Source organism: Brachyistius frenatus, unplaced genomic scaffold (assembly GCF_029030835.1).
Source record: "Brachyistius frenatus isolate BFR_SWC_R1_liver_20210118 unplaced genomic scaffold, ASM2903083v1 Contig_58, whole genome shotgun sequence".
In the NCBI taxonomy this organism is placed as follows: Eukaryota; Metazoa; Chordata; class Actinopteri; family Embiotocidae; genus Brachyistius; species Brachyistius frenatus.
The window spans coordinates 345,834-373,808 of NW_027210657.1; the positions used below are offsets into that span (position 1 = coordinate 345,834).

General features: G+C 41.1%; 1 protein-coding gene across 8 annotated transcripts in view; it reads right to left on the bottom strand.

Annotated features, from left to right (window-relative positions):
• Positions 1-27,975, bottom strand: part of myo9aa (myosin IXAa) — a 229,071-nt gene that overhangs the window by 66,179 nt on the left and 134,917 nt on the right. For all 8 annotated transcript variants that reach the window (XM_069705611.1, XM_069705619.1, XM_069705615.1 and 5 more), the window contains one exon: positions 13,253-14,224. In XM_069705611.1, the coding sequence (XP_069561712.1) occupies positions 13,253-14,137 (885 nt within the window). In that variant the 5' untranslated portion in view covers positions 14,138-14,224. The remainder of the gene's footprint in view (positions 1-13,252; positions 14,225-27,975) is intronic.

The window sequence follows — 27,975 nt, forward strand, 5'->3', positions numbered from 1 at the left end:
CCCATTGTTTGACCTCAGAACACTTCAATGTAGTGCTCAGTAAGCAGATGACCTCACAGCACTTGTCACGGTCCGATCTTAAAGCCGAGTTGTTGGATGCCTTTCCGTCCCTATGAAGCTGTTGCAAAGTCAGTTTATCATTATATCTTGAAACCTGACTTGTTCAGCTGGCAGTCTTCTTCTTTATTTCGGGCTTCTTGCTGTCCGCAACATGTAATCAGTGTAATCCTGTTTAACAGAGATTTCATACGACTACACAGTACCCATTTCGATTAGTGTCCGCCGTAGTCAGCCAGGATGTGTGTTGCGTCACGACTTGCTTGTTAAGTATAAATGTATAAGCTTAATATGAATTGCTGCACTCATGATCAAAAACTCATGGCTATTTCTATACATTTGTCCATTCAGAAGATTTTGCTCTGTTTTTGGCCTTTATCGTCCCTAGAGAAATATTTTCCAACTAAATGCACCGTTCGGTGCAGTGGTGTAGTGTACAGCGAGCTTTACTCTAATAATAGTCTAAATTAACACAGAGCTGTGTTTGCAGGTCAGCCAGTGGGGAAAAAAAAATGAACTGAAATTCAATACAAAAGCTAATTAAACCTGAGAAAAGTTGCAAATTCAGGAGAATGTCCAACTCAAATCACCCCGGCAACTAAAGAGAGACCACTCCCAGGTTGAGTCTTTAACTACATTATGAAAAAAAAATGAAAAAAGAGTAGTATGGAGTAAATGTACTTCAACTTCAAGGGGAAACGCTGCTGTATGTCATGTTTCTTTAATGACTTGAGCCTGAGGTCAGTGTTTATTGAGCAGAAGCACTAATGTCTGGACGACGGCAGCTGGTAAAGCTTCATAAAAGAAGGGGATTGTATCTCCACAATTATTAAATACACACCTCTTCAGAGCCATTATTGAGGACATTTAATGAGTCATTTACATAATTTGAATTACCGGCAACTCTCCCCGAGAACCTTAATTTATTCTCAGAGTGACACTATCTTCTTACTTGGATGAACTGGAGGGGACATACAGACCGATATATGAGCCAACAGAGGAAGAGAGAAATAGGAAGATGGGGAACAAGGAAGACGATAACAGCACTTCATAATTGCGTCGCATTTCCTTCATGATAACATATCATAGGGACAAAAGTCAAATCTTATCTTTGCTAAATCTTTCATGTCCGTTGCTGTTGGAGCCAAAAGAGACGACCACCTGCCACGCAGGGACATTTTTTTTTACTTCCCTAAACTCAGCACCAACAAATGCAAGACAACCCGGAAAATATACAGGACAGCATGTGGCCGGCTGGGAGGAGCTTTTCATGAGCGTCCTGCTCCGGGGTGACATCCCTCATGTTTCCTGCTCCATTCCAGATGTGTGTGCATTCCACACCAGGTTTTATTCCACCACATCTGGACATGTGGGGAGCACAAGATGACCACAAACCACACACACCACATGAGAACGCCGCTGCAGAGAGGTCACCTGCAAGGATTTATGTAACTCCAGTGAGGAGTGGAGGGTGTGCAGCTTTCAGCATTTACAGTGGGTACGGAAAGTATTCAGACCCCTTTAAATTTTTCACTCTTTGTTTCATTGCAGCCATTTGCTAAATTCAAAAAAGTTCATTTTATTTCTCATTAATGTACACTCAGCACCCCATCTTGACAGAAAAAAACAGAAATGTAGAAATTTGTGCAAATTTATTCAAAAAGAAAAACTGAAATATCACGTGGTCATAAGTATTCAGACCCTTTGCTGTGACACTCATATTTAACTCACCTGCTGTCCATTTCTTCTGATCCTCCTTGAGATGGTTCTACTCCTTCATTGGAGTCCAGCTGTGTTTAATTAAACTGATTGGACTTGATTAGGAAAGGCACACACCTGTCTATATAAGACCTTACAGCTCACAGTGCATGTCAGAGCAAATGAGAATCATGAGGTCGAAGGAACTGTCCAAGGAGCTCAGAGACAGAATTGTGGCAAGGCACAGATCTGGCCATGGTTACAAAATAATTTCTGCAGCACTCAAGGTTCCTAAGAGCACAGTGGCCTCCATAATCCTTAAATGGAAGAAGTTTGGGACGACCAGAACTCTTCCTAGACCTGGCCGTCCGGCCAAACTGAGCAATCGTGGGAGAAGAGCCTTGGTGAGAGAGGTAAAGAAGAACCCAAAGATCACTGTGGCTGAGCTCCAGAGATGCAGTAGGGAGATGGGAGAAAGTTCCACAAAGTCAACTATCACTGCAGCCCTCCACCAGTCGGGGCTTTATGGCAGAGTGGCCCGACGGAAGCCTCTCCTCAGTGCAAGACATATGAAAGCCCGCATAGAGTTTGCCAAAAAACACATGAAGGACTCCCAGACTATGAGAAATAAGATTCTCTGGTCTGATGAGACCAAGATTGAACTTTTTGGCGTTAATTCTAAGCGGTATGTGTGGAGAAAACCAGGCACTGCTCATCACCTGCCCAATACAATCCCAACAGTGAAACATGGTGGTGGCAGCATCATGCTATGGGGGTGTTTTTCAGCTGCAGGGACAGGACGACTGGTTGCAATTGAAGGAAAGACGAATGCGGCCAAGTACAGAGATATCCTGGAAGAAAACCTCTTCCAGAGTGCTCTGGACCTCAGACTGGGCCGAAGGTTCACCTTCCAACAAGACAATGACCCTAAGCACACAGCTAAAATAACAAAGGAGTGGCTTCGGAACAACTCTGTGACCATTCTTGACTGGCCCAGCCAGAGCCCTGACCGAAACCCAATTGAGCATCTCTGGAGAGACCTGAAAATGGCTGTCCACCAATGTTCACCATCTAACCTGACGGAACTGGAGAGGATCTGCAAGGAAGAATGGCAGAGGATCCCCAAATCCAGGTGTGAAAAGCTTGTTGCATCATTCCCAAGAAGACTCATGGCTGTACTAGCTCAAAAGGATGCTTCTACTCAATACTGAGCAAAGGGTCTGAATACTTATGACCATGTGATATTTCAGTTGTTCTTTTTTAATAAATTTGCACAAATTTCTACATTTCTGTTTTTTTCTGTCAAGATGGGGTGCTGAGTGTACATTAATGAGAAATAAAATGAACTTTTTTGATTTTAGCAAATGGCTGCAATGAAACAAAGAGTGAAAAATTTAAAGGGGTCTGAATACTTTCCGTACCCACTGTATGTAACGGACATCACTGATGCTCACAATTATGACGATGTGTTCAGAAGGAAGTGGTTACAGATTTTAACAGTTCTCGTCTTAGTCTCCTAAAGTAATACAGTTTATATAAATTCTCAAAAACCAAATATATCACAGGTAATTTGCTGAATTTGTATCACTGCCACTCCTACAGGAGGAGAGGAGGACACGACTGAGCATTCACACAGTGCTTTTAAAACAAGTGCTGAATATCAACCCCTTCACAACATCTGTAAGTTTCTGAGGAGGGATGATGTAAATGAACCACATTAAGCGAACAAAGACACAGCAATCGAAGGGAGGACATATCATCTCAGTGTGGTTGTCATCTATGTTGAACCAAAATTTAGAGATTTTAACTAAATGTTTGCCAATGATATTAATCATTTGAGCCATTCAACAGTGAAACTACTGACAAATAACATTGATAACAATTTCGTAAACGTCTTTTTTTGTCCAAAACCCCTTAAAATATGCAGTTTATTGTCACAGATGACAAAGAAAAACAGAAATATTTCATGTGAGAAGCTGGAACCTGTAAAGTTTGGCATTTTTGCACTTAAGCCATTCATCAATCATCAAATTTCTTGCTGATCAATCGCCTAATAGAGCATTCAATCTACCTTTAAGCCTTAAGACTTCTTATCATCACAAAATTGATACGACATTTTTGAGCCATAATTGGAGGCATTGACAGCACAAATGTGCTTCCAAGTAATTTACCAAAGACTTAAAAAAAAAGAGAGAGCTGGTCCACTGTGATTGTATTCGTCACCACGACTTTTACGTCATACAGAATAAAGTCTTTTCTGTCCGTCTTATTGCTATGTGACACACTGGTGCAGGTGTAGTAGGACAGCTGGTCAAGTCTGACAGCAGGTGCTGTGTGTGTGTGTGTGTGTGTGTGTGTGTGTGTGTGTGTGTGTGTGTGTGTGTGTGTGTGTGTGTGTGTGTGTGTGTGTGTGTGTGTGTGTGTGTGTGTCAGTAAAAGAACCCACGCACTCAGAACTAATAACCCTCCCCCTATAGAATATATTAAAGCAACTCCCCCCATCAGTAAACTCACTATACTCATCCGCAGACACTCAAGAGCCTTCATATCATCCCCCTCAAAAACCACCCGCCTGTGTGTGTGTGTGTGTGTGTGTGTGTGTGTGTGTGTGTGTGTGTGTGTGTGTGTGTGTGTGTGTGTGTGTGTGTGTGTGTGTGTGTGTGTGTGTGTGTGTGTGTGTGTGATGCTGACCAAGCACCTGCAAACTCTGGCACACCACAGCATATAAAGAGGCTGTGAGGGGACACAAACAGGCACATTGTCGGGCTGCTGCTGACATCTGTTGCTGACGAATGACTGGATGGTTTAAAAAGTGTGATGAGGGATAGAAGACAGACAAGATGAGGCTACATATCTATACAAAATTGCTGATTGAATATAACTGCACAGATGTAGGGCTGAACGATTATTTTCAGAACCAGTTAATCTGCAGATTATTTTTTAAACTAATCGATTGTTCTTAAAAAAACTAAAATCTAGGGGCAAAAAAGCTATCACAAATTCCAGGACACAAAGATTAAATCTTCAAATGAAAAGAATAACAGCTAATTTTCTAACGCAAGAAGCTGGAACCAATATATATATATATTATTTTTATATTTTTTTTAATGGCTTTTTTGTTGTTTTTCATTACTTTTTTTGACCAAAAAAGTGAAATATTATTATTTTTCTGTGATCATGTTTGGTCCATTAACCGATTCATTGTTTGCTGTGCTTTAGCCTGAACAGTTTTGTTGATCTAAAATGATGTAAAGGTCAAAACTTCATCATATTCCACTCTGACTTTAATATACAAGTTAACATAACTTCACTGCTGTACCTCCAGAAAACCAAAAAATACAACTGGATGATTCGTGAAAGTTTAATTAAAAACACACTTATCCAGATTTTTGCTTCGTTTTGACCCGACACAAACTACACAAAGCTCAGAAGTCAACAAAATCAACGTGACCCCTTTAAGACCGATGTGGTTCCAACCAAAACTCTCAGTAACTTCTTGGTCTCAAGCTGCAACAGTCACAGTGGGAAGCTGTATCTTTTTGTACAGATGGGTTGACAAAGCAGGAACAGTATGTACTCGTCTTTCCCAGACACTAGTACCAGTCCTCATGTATACAGTTTCAGAGAAAAATAGGAGCTTGGCAGCAGAGTGGCGAGATAAACACTAAATGAAAAGTAACAGCTGGAGCTGTCGGCATTCTTCGTCTTTCGGCTACGAATTCGAACACTGCCGATACAAAGTTTGTAGTTGTGGGTTATCTCATGCTAAACTTTACTGGGTGAAACTAGTTAAAGTAACATTTCTGCTGTTGTTTCGACCGAAACACATAAGAATATCATAGCTATAATTAACAGAATTTGAGAGACAAGATGTGCGTTTTATTGACAGAAAACGGTAATCAACAGACTTTTCAAGGCTGCCATCGTCCATTTTTCTTTTAGCATTACCTTTGCTTCTCTAAAAATGTAGCCATATTTTGAACCAGCTATGCAATTACATCACATCCACATAAAACCAAAAAATCGATTTCATCCAAATCCATACAGCGCTGACAACTGACAGAAAATTTACAAAATTCAAAAAAATGTTGGTTGATTCTGTAACTTCTCATTTCACCATATAACCACGACTCTCCAATAAAGTCTAAAAAATAGACACTTTCCCACAATATCAAACCCTTAAACTTCCAGTACAGAAGCCACTACGGTTTGTTTCGTTGCTACTTCCACCATGGAAGGTGATTCATTTCCTGAGGTATGTTTTTATGAGTCAGACTAATGACTCATATTAATTATGAATAGCAGAGGAAGGACCTGATCATGTGGATGAGATAAGGACCATAATTTATCAAGCAGTTGGGCTAATCTATCTTTCTTTATTTACAAACTTCATACATACAATCAAAGATGACACATGATCTCAGAAGAAAAAAACGGTTTATCTTAAAACGCAACAGAAACCATGACTGCCGTCATATTTCAGTGCAAAAACTCCCACAATCTACACCCGAGTTTAACCCAACTCGCAATTTCAATCAACATAAAAGTCTCGTCAACGTCATTGAAAATCACAGACATTTATTATGAAAATCCAACAAATCTAACCATTTAATGGAGCCTTTCTCAAGAGTATGTTCTGTGGTTCACCCAATATGTTCAGTGTCTCGCGTTTTAGTGTAAAGAGCAGCCTTTCCCATTAGCCAATGATTAAATGTCATTTAGCTCAATTAAAGAGCTCAGTCCTCAAGTGAGTGGCGGGGCTGAAGGTAGCAGGAAAAATGTAGGATATGTGGAAAAATTTTGAAAAACAAAGAGTGTTTAGGAATCTCATGGATAGAAACCATGACATACTGTAAGTACCCGAGCTGCCAGGCTGGATTTTTGTTTTACATTGTTGAAATACCTGAGGTTTCTATTGTTGCGTTGGAGGACTATTTGTCTTTAAGTAAACCCAAGGAACAAGCTTACATTTTTCAGAGAGCTAATAGGAATTTGCATTGACTTCTAAAAGCTATGGTAGAACAGAGGCCGGCCCAAATATGAGGTCTCGATTTAACCACCAATAGAACGTAATAGATAGACAATAAAAACAGATAAAACTTCAATTTAAAGCTCTCTGATTCTACCACTAGTGACAAAACAGCCATCCTCTGATCTTCTGGGATAACCGTCAGTAAACATATTATGTCATTCACATACAATGGTGAAAATAGTAGGTGCTCCAAAACCAGTAAAACTCTATTTCTGATCTACACGGGTAACCTGGAGTTTCTATATTCTCTGATAAACTGCATGTGTAACTTGTGCTAGTGTACTTTTGCACTACTTCTGCCAACTTGCATCCCTTTATTTTGTTTTTGCACATTAAACATTTCCACAGGCCACGTGCAACATATGCGTTCTTTGCTTTTAATGGCTAACGCTGCTGTTTTTGTCACCCTATTGCTATCCAAGTTGACTGCAGTTCTAATAAATTACATTTGTTTCACGTAAATCTTTTGCATCGACTCCCTTTTCTTCACATTCTCGGGCCATGTTTTCGAAAACTTCAACTGGAGTCCGGTGAATACAGATTACATGGCACTGGAGTCTTGCACCTTCCTCAACAAGGGAACGCAGCCCATCGGCCGAGCCCACAATGCAAGCATTCATAATGGTCAGTATTACACTCTTTACCCTGATTTAACCTCAATAAAAAGCACAGCACTGTAACTTTACACTCAGCTGAGGGACACTGCACATGAACGCTGTTCAATCACTCCCAGTTTCTCTCAAGTAGTCTTTCTTTTCCATCCCAGCCTGAGGAAAACAACACTTTCAGGGCACAGTAAAGCTGGTTTGACCCCACCCAGTTGAGGGAGAACCTGTAATACATACTAATCTACTCAGTATTAGTGAGGGGCTCTGGGGAGACAGTATTAAATGTGCAAGTGTGTGCGCGTTTCTGTGTGAGTGCAGGAGTGTATTGAGGTAGCAATGAAGGAGATGCTGAGCGGTGAAAACGCTGACCTGGGATGACTCACACCAGGGATATTTCTTTTGGCCAAGAACCCGGAGGAGCACAACGGGAGCTCCAGCGCTCGCTGGGCCAACGAGGTCTGGCAAAACAGCAACAGTGCCTCACAGCTCAGGCGCCTTAAAGTGCCCCTGAAACACTCCTCTAACACAGCATTAGCGGTGCTCGTGCACTAATGCCCTGTGACACCACTCAGGTCTTGGACAGCAGATCCTGAAGCTGCACTGTCAGAGTGAGCTTGAGGTAACCCCATCCTCTCCGTCGTGACCCGAGGGGAGAATAGAAGACAGCTGAGCTCATATTAAGCTGTCACTTCGCTCACATGGTAAAACAAATGACCATGCTTCCTGTGAGAAGTCTTTGTTTTCATTGAACCGAGACCAGTTACTTCCTGAAATAGCATTATAGAGTCGTGAACTGACCCGAGTCCAAATTTCTGGTTACATGTAGCAGTAGTTTTCAGATTTCTGCCCTATTTTTAATTGGAGTCACTGCAGATAAAGACAGAAAACATGTTGAAAGAGGAAGAGGGGTTACACGATGAAGGTCCTGGACCGGGATACCACTGGCGACGTTGTGCTTAAGTGCTTTGCATTTTCACCTATCCTGTAGTACTTTTAGGACATCTCATATTTTCATACCTACTCAGGACATTCACTCCCCGACCTTGCTTTCAATCATTCTTAAAAGCCAGGTAGCCACCTGAATATAAAAACTCGACAGGCTACCATCTGGATTCAAAGCCGGGTTGGTTGTTAAGCACTAGATGACGACTAGCCAGCACGAGAAACAAAATACACCAAGGATCCATCGTCCAATTATCCACAATACATTTGTTTAATCTATCAATCGTTAAACCAAAGGTTGTTTGATCATGCTGAGAGTTAAAAAGAGAGGAAAGAGGTGCCTGGTGACCTCGATGTTCTCTGCACTAACGTATAATTACTGATGAGCACTGTTGAACAAGTGGAGATCAAGCGGACAGCAAATGGTCTTTAATAGTGATGCTGCACTCCGAGCTTTCCTTCATAGCTGTCTGTCATCCATTTCTCTGTTATTGCAGCCACATGCTTTAAAATATAATCCCGGCAGTGTGAAATGTCAATTGAGTCAAAGCTTGAGTCAAAATTTCCTGCATACCATCAACGGTACCATGGAGATAAAAGAAGATGAAGACATCCCAAACATTTGTCAACATTGAACTCCAGTGAGTAAGATATGTCGTCATAGCAATTTAAGGCGTAGAGTCAATCCAGTCATATCTGGCACACGAAGGAAAACAACGTCAGGAATGACAGACAGCAGATAAGCACTAAACCAACACAAGGTGAAGTATTTGTCGTGTTTCATGCATGCTTGTTATTCGTCTTCGGTCTGCAGGGTCAACTGAAGTCCAAAGCTGCTGAAGGCAGGATAAATCAAATCAGACTATTCCCCTTCAAACCCCAAATTGAAGCCTGTCACACCTCTAATTGGCTTCAGTTAGAATAATAACTGTGTTCAGACAAAACGGTGGAACTGGCTGTATTTGTCTAACCAGCACAACATGCCCTTACAGTGTCTGTTTTCATCTCCCTCTGAGTTTTATTAATTGAAACACTCGAGCGACAGGACTTGTCAGGGTCTTAACACATAACTGCAGCTGTTGGCTGGTTTCCAGACCAGACGCCTTTGTAAGCGATATCCTCTATCATGGGTTTTGAAAAAGAAAATCTGACTATCCGTGCAGTTCAGGCCTCGGGGTGCGTTTGCCCTTCGACCGACAGTCAGTAGAAAACGTCTGTCTGCTCTGCTTTGAGATTGTTCACTTGAAGGTGATGCCTCCACAGTGTCCCGGTCTTCAACCTTTTCTGAATGATGACCCGGCCTAGCCACTACTGAAGTGGGAAGGAAAATAAATACGTTTTAACTCTCCAAAAGTAAATTAAACCCCAAGCGACTGCCACTAAACAAGGCATTAAAGGAAAGAAAAGTGGCTCAGTGGCAAACACTGAATACAGTTTTTGTACTGGCTGGTGCCGGGTTGTAAACACTTTTGCTGGACTTTTACTGAGTGTCGTGTGTTTTATATGCGTTTCATAATGTTGAGTGAAAACCTGTCCAAAAGTCTGAAAATGTAATTCAACAAATCTCTGCTCCACAATTCATCTGAGTGTTTAATCATTTACAGTAGGTTAACATTCACTTTCTTGGCTTTTAGTTATTAGAATGAACCCTCCTTTGAATTTTCTTTCTTCCAGCAAATTATTTTCCAATGTTATTTTATTTTAAAACTCAAATTGCACTAAAATCTATACAAACGATGCTTCCTCTTGACTGTGTTTGTTAGTTGTAATTTTTTCCTCAGATTGAATTTTCAACCTTTATTCTGACAAACCAAAGAGTACAATGATTTTGGGGTTTGGCGATACTGGATGTCCCCCATAACGACTTACATTTCCCTAAACTATAGCATATCACACAATAAGCCATGTGTCAATTATTTAAGACGATGAAGTAAATAGCTATTGTAACATTAAGAGAGAACAAAGACATGGGGCAAACAAACCACGCAATCTCTACAAAATTACTGTTAGAAAAATTACTCTGAGGCTAGATTCAAAATCAAACATATCGGACATTTTTTCTTGCAAGAAGGAGCAAATACATGTACACTCAAAGAAGGATGCCCAGCATTGCTCAACGTCACTCCTCCGTAGGGCAGCTTTTATACAGTGTGACAAACAATTGACAGTCACCCCCGTTCCCTTTGTATCTGCTTTCGTATGGTAATACTGAGTTGGTTGTAGGTCACAAGATAAGGACACAGGAGAGTCGTAAATTAGATGCCGAAAGTAAAACAAAAGAAACTTTCCGGAGCCACTTGCAAATAAGATGACTACATAGAAACTTTCCAGAGCCACATGCAGACAAGAAGAAACAATCTTTTTTTCTTACCATCAATTACGTAATGAGTTCAACAACAACGCATGCTCAAGCATGTGTTGTTGATTGTCCTTCTCAGCTTCCAAATAGATTGCAGTGTTTTATGCTCATGTAGTCTTGAACAAGTAGCCTGAAACAGAGATGAGGAACAGTAGCAGCAGTGCTCCCAAAGACCTGCGAACAGATTCGGATGTGTAAAATTGGAGGCCACTGAGCTCTTAAAACCAATGACCCATGTAAAATTAGAGGTCAAATTTAAATTCAAAGCTCTTTACATTAAGTTCATAGAACATTAACTCCAGCAGGGGTCAATACTTGGACACATGGACACTGGACTTCCCCTCAGTGACAATGTGATAAAGAAGATGATGGGGGGGGGAAAACACAAACAAATCAACTGAATATATTTAATAAATCAATTATCATTCCTCCTGTTGCTGCTGGTCTCCTTTCCTGAACGAAAAGCTTTAAGAAAATGAAGATAAATTATTCCTAAGGAAATTTTTGGCAGCTGTTCCTGGTCTTTCTCTCTTCTATCTCTCTCTACAGTAGCACCGCAGCTCCAGTCTTGGCATCAATCACCAGCGGGCAGATACGCAATCTTACTGTGCAAACAATTAAAGGCTGCTCCCTCTGCACTCGAAACTACTCACTCATGTTGCTGCGTTGAGGATTAACTCAGTGGGCTCACACATTAACTTCAGTGACACTCAAATGAATGGTATTCCTGAGAACTGTGTTTGCTAAACTGACAGCAATAAAACGTCGAGCTACTCAATGCCAGGATTGTTGTTTTGTTACCTTTGAACTTGGCCCTCTCAGCTGTCATCTTCAACTTGACATTAATGCCAAGAAAAATAAACTATTTTCATTTTCTTATAAAGAGGGAATCATATTATTTTCTTTTAAATTGTTTGATTGATAGATAATTTAACAAAGTCAGGAGTTCTTCCATTCTAGTTGGTTATACCCAGAGGAAGAAATAGATGGTAAATGGTCTGTATTTGTATAGCGCTTTATCACCTTTCGGTCTCAAAGCACTTTAACATGGTTTTCCCATTCAACCACTAATGAGACAGATCACCATGCAGGGTGTTGCCATCAGGAGCACATTCACACACCGATGGTACACCATCAGGAGCAACTTAGGGTTCAGTGTCTTGCTCAGGGACGCTTGGGCATGTGGACGGGAGGAGCTGGGGATCGAGCCACCAACCTTCCGATTGGTGCGCAACCCACTCTACCGTCTGAGCCACAGCCTCCCCTCCCCGAGGACCTGTATGGATTTCTGTTTATCATCTGTGAACCCAGTGTAAACAGCTAGCTTTCAGGTGTGGCGACAGTGAGCGATACAACCCCCTTATAAAAAATGCAATAACCCTCCTGACAATGTGCAACCTGTATTTGCCTTTCTGATAAGAGGCATTGTGCTTACAGTTGAAGGGTGTTACGTAACTTTCAGGAATTGAAGTTGATATTGACAAATGAGAAAACAATGTGCAGTTGTGAACAGACTATCGACTGGTGTGTGTTAAAGTGACAGGTCCCCGAAGAAGAAAAAGAATATGAGAGGAATTTCTTGTGTGATATGAAAACAACCAGTTTCCTTCACAACCCTCGGCTGGGCCTCTTCAACATCTACCTTGAGACAATATTTCCACTGTGTAGAAAAGAAATGCCAGAAACAAGAATCTACAACTGTACCACTGATAGGCCACAGGCGGCTTGCAGATAGAGTTCCTCTGTGCACAATGCAATCCCCACACAGCTGGACTAAAAGTGCAGTAAACCCCTGTATGGGTCAAACACAACTCCAGGCCAACCAGAGACAGTTGTGGCTAAGCAGTGTTGTGTAACTGATGTAAAAAGCCACATAAAAAAACTCTCAGCATGTTGATTATGAAAGCATGAATGAAAACACGTAGAGGCAAACTGTAGAAACTACAAAAGCAGACAGAAAAAAAATCCACACTGAACATTAAAAGGTCTCTTCTCTTAAATTTAGCAAACAAACGATACGAAGCAGGCAGAAAGTCTTTCGGGGAAAATTCAAGTCAAGTTCGTAGTTATTTCAGTCACAGTTCAAGGAGGAGGGACTCTCTGTGCATCAGACAATTAGAAATGTAAAGCTAACCGAGACTGAACAAAATGTTTTTTTCACAATACAAGCTTTTAAATAAGGTGCAGCAACTAATGTTTCAACATGAAGCTAATCCTCTGATGAAATGTAATATAATCCTGTGCTTCAGACTTCATCAATCTAGATCAAACCCTCCAGGACAAGTCTAAATCACATCACAACTCTTATCATGTTAACTCTTTAAGTTGTAGAGTAATAAAAGACCTGCTTGTCACGATGCTGTGTATTTTTCATTGTTCCGGGATTTCACAGCATCAGAACTTGTGTTTTTGCTTTAAAGTCTGAAGTAAAGTCTCGTTTTTTTTGGCGGTCAAGTCTCAAGGCTCGTCTCGAGTGCAGATCTTAATTAACAGCGAAGCACATTGAAAAACAACAAATGTTCATCAAAGACCCGGAGAGACGGCGTTTTTGCTTACCTCTAATACTGGCCCCGCCCCCAAGATGATCTGCTCCACTCCACTGGCAAAACCCTTCTGACTGAGAGCGGTCAGATGATGAATGAGAAAGTTTGTGCTTTGCGTCTTCCCAGAGCCGCTCTCCCCAGATATAACAATGCACTGATTGCTCTGTCTCTGCAGCATGGCGTGGTAAGCCACATCTGCCACGGCGTAAATATGCGGCTCCAAATCTCCCAGTGTATGATTATCATACAGCTTCACATACTTGGGGTTGTAGATAGGCAGGAACTTGAAGGGGTTAATGACGATGAGGATGCTTCCGACGTACGTGTAGATCTTTTCCTGGCGAAAGCGCGAGCGCAGGTTGTCCAGCAGTGAGCGCTCGTTGAGCTCCGGCAGGCAGCACAGATCCGCGTGGTCCCCCTGAGACTCGGGCTGTGGCAGCAGTCCACGTTCCACCATGCGCCTGCGCTCCTCCGTGACCTGCAGCCACATCTGGAGGCTGCCGCCATAGTGAATCGAGCCATCCAGGTTCTTCTGCCGTAGGAGGAAGCGGTAATCGTCCCCACCGAACAGCGACCGGTGTTCCAGTGCCACGCGGGGCCAGAGCATCATCCTCTGCACGGGACAGTCGCTGGGATTCAGGATCCACTCCTCCCCACCGAACTCCTTCACCTCAGCCAGAACATAACACTTGGTGCGGTCCAGCTGCAGCCGATCGATGACGCGTTCGATGGCTTCAGCGGCCGTGGTGGTCTTGCGGGCGCTGATCGGGCAGTAGATGGTTCCCTCGACCAGGGCGCCGGGGTAGATGCGCACCGTGAACTCCGAGTTCTCGAAGCGCTGCCGCCGGCCCAGGGTGCCCATGCCACCGGCACCACCAACGCCATCACGAGCACTCATGGCGCAGCAGGAGTTCCCATGAGCAGCGGCCCGGCACTGGCTCGTCCTTCACTGGGCTAGAGGGGCCGCCGAGTCAAGACATTACCACTGCAAGAGAGAAAGACGAGAAAAAGAAGGATCAATATCCTGCAGACTCTCAGTACTTGAAAATATAAAACATGACCTGATTCAGACGGTGAGAACCAGCCTTAACAAAGAATGACGTAAACATAAAAGCCTATTTTTAAAATCCAAGCAAGACATATTTGGGATGTAAATACAGATTCTTTCCATTTATATTTGGTCTACAAAATGTCAAAAAGCAGCTAAGAGTTATAAAAAAATTTAAGAAATCCAATATGACGTCCAATTAAAAGTCCAAAAGCTTAAAAATATTAATTTACTATCACATAAATCCATGTATTTTTGCTGAGAAATGACTCATGATTATCCGATTGTTAAACCAGCAGATTAATATTCATTTGATTGACTAATTGATTAATCTTTTTAGCTCTAATATCACTGACCTGAAACTGCAATGAATGAATGAAACGTCTACCAACTAGTCTGATCTCTGACTGGGCACGTCAGCCGAGCCCTCTGCAAATCTACCAGATTACTCAATTTGGTCAGATTATGACACAAAGACCTCTTGTGCTGTTACGTAATCTGCTAAAGGGCCAAATTATTTTGCTGGCCCCCGACATGCATACTCATAACGGATAAAGGATAAGTCATTAGGTTCTGCAGGATTACCATTAACACACATATACACACTCCCGAGCACACACATAAGCTCTCGCCAACCCCAAGACCAGCAGCTGCCGTCCTCTTTAGTCAATACACAATCACGCCATTCACAAGTTCCCTCTTTAATACAGCGCAGAGGGACATCATGGGGAGAGTCGAGGCCACGGAGAAGACACAGAGAGGAAGAGAGGGTCGAGTTAAATGAAACAGCCGCCAACAAAAACTCTCTGCTGTTCTCAAAAATAAAAAGGGGCTTTCTTTGGTAAGTTTGTATCAGACAAAATAAGTATTTACCACACATTAAGCCGACACTGCAGTAGTCAGTGTCTTCCTCCTTTCGTCTAACCCCGACAACGTGACAGCCTCGTGTATCATCAAACTGAAATGTTCAGAGCATTCCAGGAGTTATTATGTGATGTACTGTAATTTGTCTTTACGTCGTAGCTGTTTGCCTTCAGTCCGCCTTTCATCTTCTGCATCAGATACTGATTTTCAAAGGAATGAGCGTCAACTTGTTGCTATCAGTTGTGGCTTTTTTCATGCAGGTAGAGAAATGAATGGCGTAACTGTGGTACTTTCGGTTCCCCTGTCAAGTTTAAAGTGTTGTGGCTCCGATTCAATCTGGCCTCTAAAGAGCTATAATTGTGCTGAAATTAGGATCTCTGCCTCCTCTAGGATGGAATTTATTCAATATAGGTGCTGAGCAGCTACTGTATACCAATACTTAAAGAATAATGAAATTATGACATGGGGTCACATGCACGAATAACTGAAAAAATATCCTGAAATCAATATATAGGCTGTCAATTAACAATTAACACTTGACATAAATAGTTCCTCGATCCATATATCTTAGTCTATAACGATGTTCAAAAAAAGTGAGATACACCCAATGGAATTTCTGCCAGCACATGTACTATCATATATGACACAAAAAAAAAAAAGAACAAATGATCACATTCAAGAAGCTAGAAACAGGAAATGGTGATATACATCAAAATTTACTTGAATGACAATCACAACAGTTGTTGATTAATTTTCTAAACTGACAAAAGCGGGTGAATTTTTTTTTGTTGCGGCTCATTATCACAGTAAATGTTCCTGAAACGTTTACACCTGGTCAGGTATAAATGTGATAAAGGTTACAACAAACAAAACCAAAAAAAAGGCCCAAATCAAAAGTACATCATGAAGAGATAATTTAAACAGCAGCAGTGTTTTACATCACCTTATCCATCAAACTTATTTTATCTATCTGCTCTGCTTTATGTACATCTCTTTATATTAATGAAACATAAGCAGCCTGCTAAGTCGTAGACTGAAGAAGGTCGATGTGTTATGCCACATAACTCATTGTGCATCACAGCTACCTAGAAGCTATGTTACGTCGCTTGATCAACATCAGCACCTGAGTAACAGGCGGTTTTTGGGACCACTGGTAGGTGCGATTTCATGATTGCACCACCTGAGCAGAGAGCGCTCATCAAATTTAGTGTCAAACTCAGGAAATTGGCAAAAGAGACCCTGGAAATGCTTCAGAAAGAAAAAAAACCTGTGTAACTCAGGTGCTGATGTTCATTGAGGTTGTTGCTTCGCCCTTCTCCACGTGTTATTACTGTGCTACGAACCATTCGTGCATAACAAGTACAATCTCTCAACCTTTTGATTGCATATCATTTGGATGAAGTGAAAACACAAACCATTATATTTCAGTATTTACTCTGCAAACAATTCATATCTGTGTGACCAGTTGTTACTGATAATAAATTACACAACTTTATACATTTTATAAATTTGTAGGATATGTACCGTTATGTAATTCACAGCTGTCACAAGACTTTGTCTTTACTGGCGGCATCGTTATTTAAAGTTATCTTCAATATCAGAAAGAAGAAAATGGATCACGCTCTTTACAAAATATCAAATTGCATGAGCAGCAGGACCGCAGCAGAAATAAAGTGAAAACAGGAAAAGGAACAGGGACGTGTATAGTTGGTGCACAGAGGCGAGCGCAGCGGACTCCAGCATGGAAATGGGACAAGGCTGCGCCCCCGCCGGGTCATTTCCTGCCGCCCCATATCCAACCTGCCATGTGTCACCTCAGCAACTTTGATACAACCGTGTGCCATACAAACACATGAACACAGTACCTGCCCCCCTTTCCAAACACAGACCCACCAATGTGAGACACAGGAAAACACACACACATGACCTTTTTAACCTCACACAGAGCATTGGATCTAACTGAATAAAGCTGCATTCATACACATACATACAGCCACTGGTTGGTGTTAACTGACAGCGATCAATGTATGTCTGTTTCCCTGCTTTTGTGTGTGTGTGTGTGTGTGTGTGTGTGTGTGTGTGTGTGTGTGTGTGTGTGTGTGTGTGTGTGTGTGTGTGTGTGTGTGTGTGTGTGTGTGTGTGTGTGTGTGTGTGTGTGTGTGTGTGTGTGCGTGTGTGCGTGTGTGCGTGCTGTGAGCACTGAGTTCAGGCCTGGCGTCTCGAACAGATGGTCAGCTCACTGCTTAAAGGATAGGGAGGGGGGATTTAGGGCTGTGGCAGTGCTGGACAGCACTGGGCCATGCTGGCCGCCTCTCTGTTTACCATCACATGAGGACAATCAACTAATGGACATGTCGTCCAACAAATCTTACCAATCACAGATACCCAGTAACTCCCTTCGCCGTCTTGCTTTTGGTCCAGACAACTGCATTAACCACAGGATGGATCAGGGCGACATGAGGAAAAGCCTGCTCATACTGGAGGATGGGATGATGTAATGAAATGAAAGATGGATTATAAGGGCTGAAAATTTTAAGTAATTTTCTTTGTTGATTGTCAGATAAAAATAATGATAAATATTGAATTAATCACGAAGAAAAAAAGCAAAGTGAAAGCTTTTAACAACTAACTTTTCTATTCTGTGACGGCAACCACAAAAATTTAGTATTTCCGGCACTTAACATAAGTAAACTATTATCGTAAAAACATCTCTAATCAGTCAGCTACTATTCTGTGATAAATGGACAAAGTAATTACACACATGACAGACCTAAATTAAAGATATACATGAAATGAGACTAAGCACACAAGGCAGTAACAGCCTGACTGATTCAGGCATCAACAAGTCCTGTAACCAACAAACAAAGATTATCTGTATCCATTTAGTCTTGTGGTCAGACCTGTCTCCACCTCACTGTACCAACTCTGGAGAATGGATATATCATCCTGGTATCAGGAGGAGGAAAAAACTCCCTGGGTTGTTTGCATCTCTTAAGACAGTCTAAATCATAATGGGTGAATTGAGCAAAGGATGCAGTGATGGTGCCTTTGCAAATTGGTGTTGTAGGGGAACTTGTTTTAGTGGAAAATTTGCCCGTGAGGGGGCATAAAAAATGCTTAACCTGTCTAAAGACTCAAAATAGTCAAGCAGGAATGTCTTATTGCATGATCCAAATCTTCATCAAAACTTGCCATTTTCGGCATGCAGGTCGTTGCTCTGAGGTAGTTGTTGTTTCCTTTTGTGAAACACAGATAGAGAAAGAAAAGGAGACTGTCGACTGAAATAATCGTCCAAAGGCAGGTTCATACTGGCATTTTACATAGAGGGAGTTAGACTAGTTCTTTTCTTGCTCCAATAAATATTTGGCGGATCAGTTTTGCAAAGAAAGAATGATAAAAAGAAGTGGTGATCTTTTAGTCTGGCACTTTTTAAATAGGGAAAAATGTCTTTACTGCAAAAAAAGAAAACATTTGTGAACTAAAAACGTTCTATAAATTAACGTAATCCCAATTGTTGCTTCTTCTTTTTTTCTCCAATTGAACAATTTATCCCGTTTACACACACATTCACCAAAGAGGCAATTTCATACTGTAACATGCATCCACAGCAGCAATCACATTGTGCAGTGACAATCACATCAAAGTAAACAACTAGAAAACAAAAGGACATGAAGAGCAAAACAGAGTGAGCAAAGAAGACAAAATGTTTGAGACACTATGTCGTTTCACCCGAGCGCCGTCCCTCTATGTCTTGCACACACACTTAAAAAGGTTTGACGCAGATAAGCCTGAGGTTTGTGCCCTGAAGGAAGTGACAAAGCAGATGGAGCACAGCTGGGAGGAAACCTGCAGTGGCCTCGTCTTGTCTCCTAAAATGACTGAACCAGAAACAGATCTGGTTACATCACCTGAATCTTCAGGGATTAGAAAACACGGTCAAGTCATCTGACCTCAAATCAGTTTGAGCAGATCAGGGCAAATCCAATCTCAGCGAAGATGTAAAGAAATAAAAAAAACTGAAATTGACACATATTTTAGGTATATAAAACACAATGGGTGTGATTCTGCATTCAGCTTTTGTTAAAGTTAAATTTGGTTCAGATGCTATCAGAGTTCACCAAAGCGAGGAGAGGTGTTGGAATTCACAGAATCTGCACTTGGATCAGTATTTTTAATACAATGTGTAGCACGAGAAAAACACGGTCTGTTTTTTGTTTTTTTTAACCAGCAACAACTGCATATTTATACTTTTTATACGTCCGGATGTGTGATTTACGAAAGATTTATGGTTGCCAGGATGCTTGCAAATGTACACATGTTTGGCAGATGTATTGAAAGACAACTACACTTTTGCATTCCTTATGTAATCTGATCATTGTCTGAGAGATGCCATGTTGGAGGTTCTCTCTGACAGGAAACAGAGGGGAGGTTCAACCATGCGAGTCAGACTCTTCAATGGCTGCCATTGTTGCAAAGGAGTGAAGGATCAAGTTTGGTCAGCTTTCTACAATGTGAAGTCATCTTTCTGAAAAGCTGTCTCTCTGTGTGTGTGTGTGTGTGTGTGTGTGTGTGTGTGTGTGTGTGTGTGTGTGTGTGTGTGTGTGTGTGTGTGTGTGTGTGTGTGTGTGTGTGTGTGTGTGTGTGTGTGTGTGTGTGTGTGTGTGTGTGTGTGCGCGTCACTGTCATCAGTACTAAGCTCGTGTACTCAGGGCTAATAAATGTTGCGGTGCCTCTTTATCATACCTTCAGCGACTGTGAATTTTTATGCGCTGCACGAAGGTGTGCGAGTTGTCGCTGACCTGCGAGCTCTCGAGTTCACTCTACAAGTTTTACAGGGTTTGTTTATGAATCCGACAGCTTCATGATGCCACATTTATCTGCTATGTTTATTAGCTACATGTCACAGGATTACACTGTTTGTCTCTTACTGCCTTACATTTTGTTTTTTTTTATCAATTATTCAAAGGAGTAAAAGCTGTAGCTCAGTTAAGGTTGATGAAACATACACCAAATGTGGTATTCACATCAGTTATTGTTACCATCAACATCTTTCTTTTTTCACACAGCTTGACATTCCTGTGAAATTCATAGTTTACTGCTTATGTATATGTATATATGCATATATGTATGTGTATACATTTTTTTTTAAATAGTCAATCAGTATGGCAGCTACAAAACTCGGTTAAAAGCAGATACTGGTAATAATTCAAATGTGTATGGAAACATTAAATGCGTAACATTGGCACCCCAAATGGCCAAATTACCCCCAAAATTGTCATTTGAATTCATTCCGTCACAGGAAACAATAAATGTAGTGGCGTTACTATTACAAATGTAAATGTATTCTTATTTCTTTTCATGATTCATGATCCTTTTCTAAATGAAAAAGTTGGTATCGGCAGTTGGAAGCGGTACTTGGGAAATTTGGTTTGTTACATAGTGGTGTATGGTCTGAAAAGTTTGATAACTTGTGGACAACAGGATTATTTGAGAAAATAGTCTTTAGATCAAGCAGTTACGACAATAATCATTTGGGTTGGAGTTTATAGCTGGAGTTTTTATTGCCGACTGAATCTGTTGTTATGCCAAATACTTTTTTTTATGTGAAAAGCACAGTCAAATAAAAGGACGTGCTTACATGACATTCGGTTTGTTTATTGGTAACTATCTGTCTCACACGTGTGAAACAAGCTGTTAATTATGGCATCATGTTACTGCACAGATAGAAAAGATAAAACCCAAAGAGCCAGACTATGTTATCCAGCTCACATTCCTCACAGAAACTAATTTCCCTGCTTTTAATAGGGCTGTAGAACCTTTAAAAACAAGCCCAACCCCCTCACTGTTGCAGGGGGAGGAAATTGCACATAAAACACAAACAGTAGAACCTACCATAAAACCAACTGTACAGAGAAGGGATGGGCAGCAGCTACTGGAAAAGAAAAACATCACTGGAGAAAATAAAATGATGCCTACAGCATTTCCAGTAAACAATTTCCTCATACTGTCTGTGTAAGTGTTTTCTCCAGAGGTGTTTGAAGCCCAACATATTGTACCAGATTTTTGCTCCGAATTTGTAATCTCCAATAGATTTTCGGAAGAAATTATGGCTGATCGACTGTCGCTTGAAAGGTGGTTTGAGGGGGGATCACAATGCATGATTGATTACATAAACAATAAACAATCTGGCTGTGATTTCTGGCATAACATTTTTAGCCGGCTGTCTGTAGTCTGGTTGGGTTTCCTTTAGTCTGCTGTCAATTGATTGGTTATAAATTGTCGTGAACTTGTTTGAATATTTCTGGAGCGGTAGATTACATGTTGTGGCTAAAACTGTAGTCTTCTGTCAACACTGTTCAAGATGCGGTGCACTCGTTTGATGAAATGTTGTTACTGGACCAAGAAAGACCAGCGGTTCATCGGAAAAGTTCAGTTTGAGCGCCGCGTTGTGGACGGTCCATTGATCCATACAATGCGAGCATTAAACGCGTACGTTTAGCCGTGTAGACAGATCGAATGCAAAGTGCCGAATGAGCCGGGATGTCTGAGGCTTTCCGTTTCCATTTTAAATCTCTCAAACGTTGTCCAGTCAAAACTGGACGAGACACAAGCTAAAACGCCTAAAATATACATGTAGAACTAAATGTTTCTCCAAACCATTATGCTTTGCGAGCAAATGTATGAGTTGGTGATTTAATGTATTAGTTGGAAAATTGTTACAAAACATTTATGTGGTATCTTTACCTTTGTAAAAGTGAGTCTCCCGTTATAAAAAGGTTAACTTAGGTTAAAAAAAAAAAAAAAAGAGGGGATATTCAAAAAATACTGTAAAAGGTCATCATCTTCTGCCTCTTAATAGATATTAGCTTAAATTCACAGTTTGAAAAAAAAAGGAAATAATGATTTAGCCAATTCCTTCTTGTTTTGGCACTTTAGTGTAGTGAACTTATTCAAAACTACCTGTAAATCTTATTTGGATGCATTTTTTTTTTTTTTTTTTTTCCCCCATGTTAACAGCATGTTCGGATTCTTCCATTACAGCGTGGGGACGTTACTTTAGTCCGCAGAAGAAGCAGCACCCCAGTGTAGTATGAAAGGAACGGAGGGGTCGGCTGATTGGTGGGGCAGAGGAGCACCAACACGTTCTGCAAACACATAACTGCAGGTCACCACTCCTTGCACCCAACTGTACCAATGTGTAACACAACTCTGCCTCTGCAGCGTCCCACGGAAATAGTTCACCTTCAGCCTGGAGGCAACAGAGCAGCTCGCTGAGAGAGGCCTTGACCTTGTCAAGCAAAGAGCAACAATACGAGCTGATCGGAGGATTGCAGCAGCTTCCTGTACTGTAGTTACAGAAAGCTGCAGAGTCTACTGGTTGTTATTTAGTTCAACAGTTGATTGACAGAAAGGAAAAAAAAAAGTCCAAACATTTGCAGGTTGCAGTTTCTCAACAGCGAGGATTTGCTGCTTCCGGGCTGCGCAGAGCAAATTAACAGGAAACCACGTATGAAACAGTAGAAGGCTTTTAATTTGAAACAGACACAGGAAGTCGCGGCACTCGGCCAACCAACTTCATCACTTAGTCAGAGACTTTTTGTTTAATTTAAACATTTTTCACAAAATCAATTAATCTCGCTGAAATTGTAGCCATTAGATTTACTAGCTCGCTAACTGACAGTTACTCAGTCAAAAGACATTTAACAAGCTCGTTAGCTTTGCAAACTTAATTCCCAAATGCCAGGAGGCAGTAAATGTTATAGTAGAGACAAAATAGGAAGTAACTTTGTGAGCCATTTTGACAAATGCTAACATGTTCCAACTGGTTCGCTCATCAAAAAGTAGATTCCCGGCCAGTCGAGGAATCCCAACGCCACCGAGCCTCGAGGAAAAAATGCTTCTGGCAGATTGATGTAATTGTGCAACTTTCTGGTGCTATCACTGTTTTATACGAGTGTAAATTAAATGAAATTAAATAGGCTATCTTTAGTATGGGTAAGTTGGTTTATTGAAACAAGAAATCTGGAGATGCCAAAGTGGATGAATGAAAAAAAAAAACACAAACAGCCCCAATCGAGGGAACCTGGACAAACAGGAGGAAGAAGCTCATTTCTGTGCTGCATCTCTGACTTGTATTTAGCTGCACAGTTGACAACGTGCTGGTTTTGTACTCCATTTCCTTTGGAAAAAAAACCCCAAAAAAACATTTTCTGGCCATACGAGCGCAGCTGCCCAGAAGTGAATGGTTGACAGAGGTTACGTTTTTCTAGACTGTGTGGTAAATTGACTGTAACATGAGGATATGGCACGGCGGCCTACTGTAACTTCCCCCTGTATTTAACTCACTGGTGAACTGGCGCTAATTTGGGTAAAGTGGAAAACAAGGAATGCAGGACGCAAATGCTGCTGTCAGCGTCTGTATCGTTTGGGTTTTGGGGTTTTATTACAGTTGCAGTTAATACGTGCAAAGGTTTTCTCGAAGATCGAATGTGTAGACTGTGCTCACTCATCCGGATCCTGGACTTTTTTTTTTTTATATATGAGAAAATTATTCTTTAAGCTCTGCAAGCACCTGATAAATTCATTTATTTGCCAATTAATTAAATTATCAATACTTAACATCTGTGGGTCTATCAATACTTGCCACTCAAAATATCACAATGCTATGCGGTATTAACTTTTTCCACACCTCCAGTGACAATGACAAGTTTTTCTGTAATTACAAAAAAAATTATATAACCGCATTTTATGTACACACATTTAACTTGTTAACTTTCCCTGATATTTAACAATGAAACAAGAGTCCCTGAGCCAACTTTGTTGATTGCTATTGGTGCAAACCTGGACAGATTTTGATGGATGAGTATGAGCTAATTTAAAAATGCCTACATTCCGTCTAATTTCCTGTGTTTTGCGTGGGTAACTACAGTGATGGAGTGAAAACAGATGAACTAAAACTCAGTACCGTACTTGAACCCCTCCATGTGCGATGTGCTGCTAATGCTATACGTCATCTGTACAGACATGACTCAAGGGCTCATAAACTTTGCTTTTTTCCTCGTAAAAATTCCTTAAATTCACCTATCTGAAAGGCAGACATTTCTTTGGTTAAATTGTGCACAAGTTATGTCCACATGAAGGCCAGACTCTGCGATGAGGGGACACAAATATTTGATGTCTCAGGATGTTTCTGATACGCACTAACAAGGTGCTTGGGAGCATTAGTAAAACAAAAACTGTTAATTAAATATAAACAAGTCATACATAATTATAGTATTGCCTGCAAATACAGACATTAATAAACCCTTAATATCTAATTGAGCTGGGCGGATCACTCTAATGAACAATTGGAAAGGAATGAGTCTAGGTTTACTTGAGGGAGTGGATGTGAACAGTATCTCTGCCGAAATTAACTCGTCAATTAATGCCCAGAAGAAGGACATGTTTTATTTTCTCACACACAGACAACAATATGGTTTCAGGGCGTACAGCGAAACACGGCCTGAAATACATTTTACAGCATGATGTGCACTCACTCGCACGGCTCTCGGGTCTCTGTGTCCGCTCTGTAAGTACTAATGACCAGAAAGTAGAGGCTGGGGGGTGCAGAGTATTCAGAGAGCCAGAGAGAATAAGAAAAGAGCATGAAGTGAGAGGAAATATGATGCAGAGTCGCAGAAAGAGAGACTGAACCGAGTAAAATAAAGGAGAGGCAGAAACAGTCAGACAGAGAGAGACGGAGAGTGAAGAGGATGTCGGCTTCCTGAAACCTGAGCTGTGGGAAAGTGAGAGGAAGGAGAGGCAGAAATGAAGGACTGCAACACTGACAGTCAACCTGGCTGCAGCAGTGCAGGTACTCATTGTTGATACCGTTCAACAATTAGTCTAACATACAGTTTACTCCATAATTTCAACAACTATTTGAGAGATTACAACATGATTGTCCAGGAAACACACAGCAGATGCTTCCTGTTATCTCCCTCCATTCGTATCGAGAAAAACTAAAACTTAATTTCACTGCAGGCAGCAAACAAATATAAAAAGTTGAAAAAAGAGATTTCGGAGCAGTAAAGACTAAATAACATCACATCATATACTGTACATATATAAAGCATTCAGGGCACTAGTCCGTGTTGCATTACATTATGTTGTAGGCCATGCTACTGGGTTTTAGATAAGTAGCCACTGGTTTGACATCATTACGACCTACTAGCACACACTCCGGGTTCATCTAAAAACCCAGGTCAAACCACAGATTTGCAACAAGATGAAGGTTTTAAATTGCAGGGAAAAGTTGCCGCAGTGTGAACTGTCCCATCTCGGTTCGACTCAAACCAGTTGATGGTGTGACGCAGGTTGCAAGTGGGCAGGTTTAGAACGTAAGGCACGATCTTTCGAATTTGTTCTGCTTATTAGACGAGACATCGATAACTCTAAAGAACAGAATTGCGCAAGAAAAATACAATATAGGACACATTTTCACAAAGAAGGGAAATCTCCTGTCTCAGAGTATTCAATAGAAGCACCCATGGACGACTAGCCGGTTATTAATTCTCTATCCTCTCTGTTTAATTAAAAAAAAAAAAAAAAAAAAAAAAGGCACAACTAAAAATGCTACAAGGGTTACAGAGTCTTGTCTGGTTGCTTTGGTGTAAACAGGCACATTTCAGAGTATTGCAGACTGGTGAGTTGCGAGAATTTGCAAGTTTATTATTATTTTGTAGCCAATCTTTGGTCTGAACTCGCCATAAGTGAGCGTCAAGGCTGCACTTTTGAATCTTTAGTGTCCCATTATTTGATGGAAAATGCAGCATACGCACAAGTTGTTATTAAAAATCTGTTCTATATCATCTCATAACGTTCACGTAACTTTGACAAACAAATAGAGTTGTGATGTGTTGAATGATGGATTCATCAACTCAAACATGTTTTATGAGTCTACTGATCATGTTCACCAAGAAATGACTCAAGTGAAATAGAATAGAACCTAGATAATTGTTAGAAAATTAATCAATCAGTTAATTAACGTCAACATGCTGCCGCTTGCCCTGCTGGTACTTCAGGTTCTAAGTAGTACAAAGACACCCGAGTCTGTGAGACCGGAGACGTGCTGGAACAAGTCCATCCTGGAATCACTGTCCACGCCGTAATTAGAAATGACTGAAGGCCTCTTCGGGCAGGCAGAGCACACAGCAGAGGATAAGTGTGACTGGTCACTCTGACTGAAGCGCTGGGCCGACACTAACTCCCTCCGCATTCCTCCGGCCGAGCACCAACAGGTGACACGAAAATATGATACTGGAGGAAACACCGTGCGTGTTTGCTAAATTAAGAGCCTCACTTTGCTGTGCAGGAGCCACATATATTATTGGCCTGCAGTGGAGTGCCTGACGAGAGTGGAGGGTGAAGCCAGAGGAAGGAAATTAATCCAGAGTACAGTGGGAGTCCCAAGGACAACACTGTAAAAGAAAAAAAAAAAAAAAAAAAACATTGCATGCGACTGTGTGCTCCGATATCCGCAGAGTCGGCAAATTCTGCCCCAATAACTTGTTTCCTTCTTTTCCCACTTTCTCGGTATGTTGCCGCACTATTCAAACATCACAAACCTTCACAGAAAAAGAATATTAAAGCAAAAGTTGTTAGTCCAACAAGGTTTGGTCAAAGCTTCAAAGTTCAAACAAAAAACAATGATTCTAAAGTGCAAGGTTAAGTCAAAAGCTTGTAAATGACTGGTGGATTTATTTTAATGGACCCTCATAAAAGGGGAAAGAGGCAGAAAGAAACGAGAACATGTTTTTCCTGCACACAGGTGAAAACTTACTTTTACATTTCAAGTAAACCTCTTCTGTCAGTGGTGACAAGCAATTACAGAGTTTCAGATATACTTTCCTGGATGATTCTCCTGTGAGACAGTGTGGTACATTCATTGAAGTTAGTCATGACTACAATTAAACGGAGTTCTTTAAACCATTAAACTGCACTTTGTTCCAGGCTGCTGTGGAGACTGGCTATGAAAGAAAATACAACTATGAATGACCACGAGAAACAGCGAGTAAACGGCACCACTCCTTTGTTGTCGCCATGGTAAACTCCACTTCCTGTGTCCACTCCCAGGACAATGACAGCAGCTTTGGGTGAGACAGGAAGCGTAGCACAGGGGGGGCTTCAACATAACAACACTATCATGCCATTGTAAAAGCACTTCGATTTCACCTTCTACAAATCGTGCATTTTATGTCATGATTTTTTTTTTTTTTAAGAGGTTTTGTTTTCCAACTGAATGAACATTCAAAATCAAACACTCAAATAATAAAAAACAATATGGCCTGTAGGCGATGTATGACAAAGTCAATTTGTACACTACATAGCATAGAAAAAACAATGCATTAAAGGAGAGGGTTTTCTACAATGCAACACAACCAGTCGTGTGACATTTTAAACTTCTCAGACAGCCACACCAGTGGACCTGGTTTCCATTGGTTTGGAAATCCGATGCCTGAAATTAATACTCAGATGTCCTAAAAATACACAAACATAAATTTTAAAAAAAAAAAAAAAAAAACATCTGACTGCCAAGGGATTCATAAGATGATCCGTTTGAGCTTCATGTTGGAAAACTTCTTCCAGTTTCCAGGGTGCAGACGCAGCAGATGAGACGGCCGTGTCACCTGATCCTGAAACACCTGCTTCGAAACCTGTCGCTTATCTCCAGCTCAGTGTTTCTGTCCCAACACCTCTGCTTCCTCTTTAAGCAGCCTTTACTCTGGCTTATACACATGTGGATTGCCTTCTCTTTGCCTCTGGCTCACAGTGAGCTCGACCTC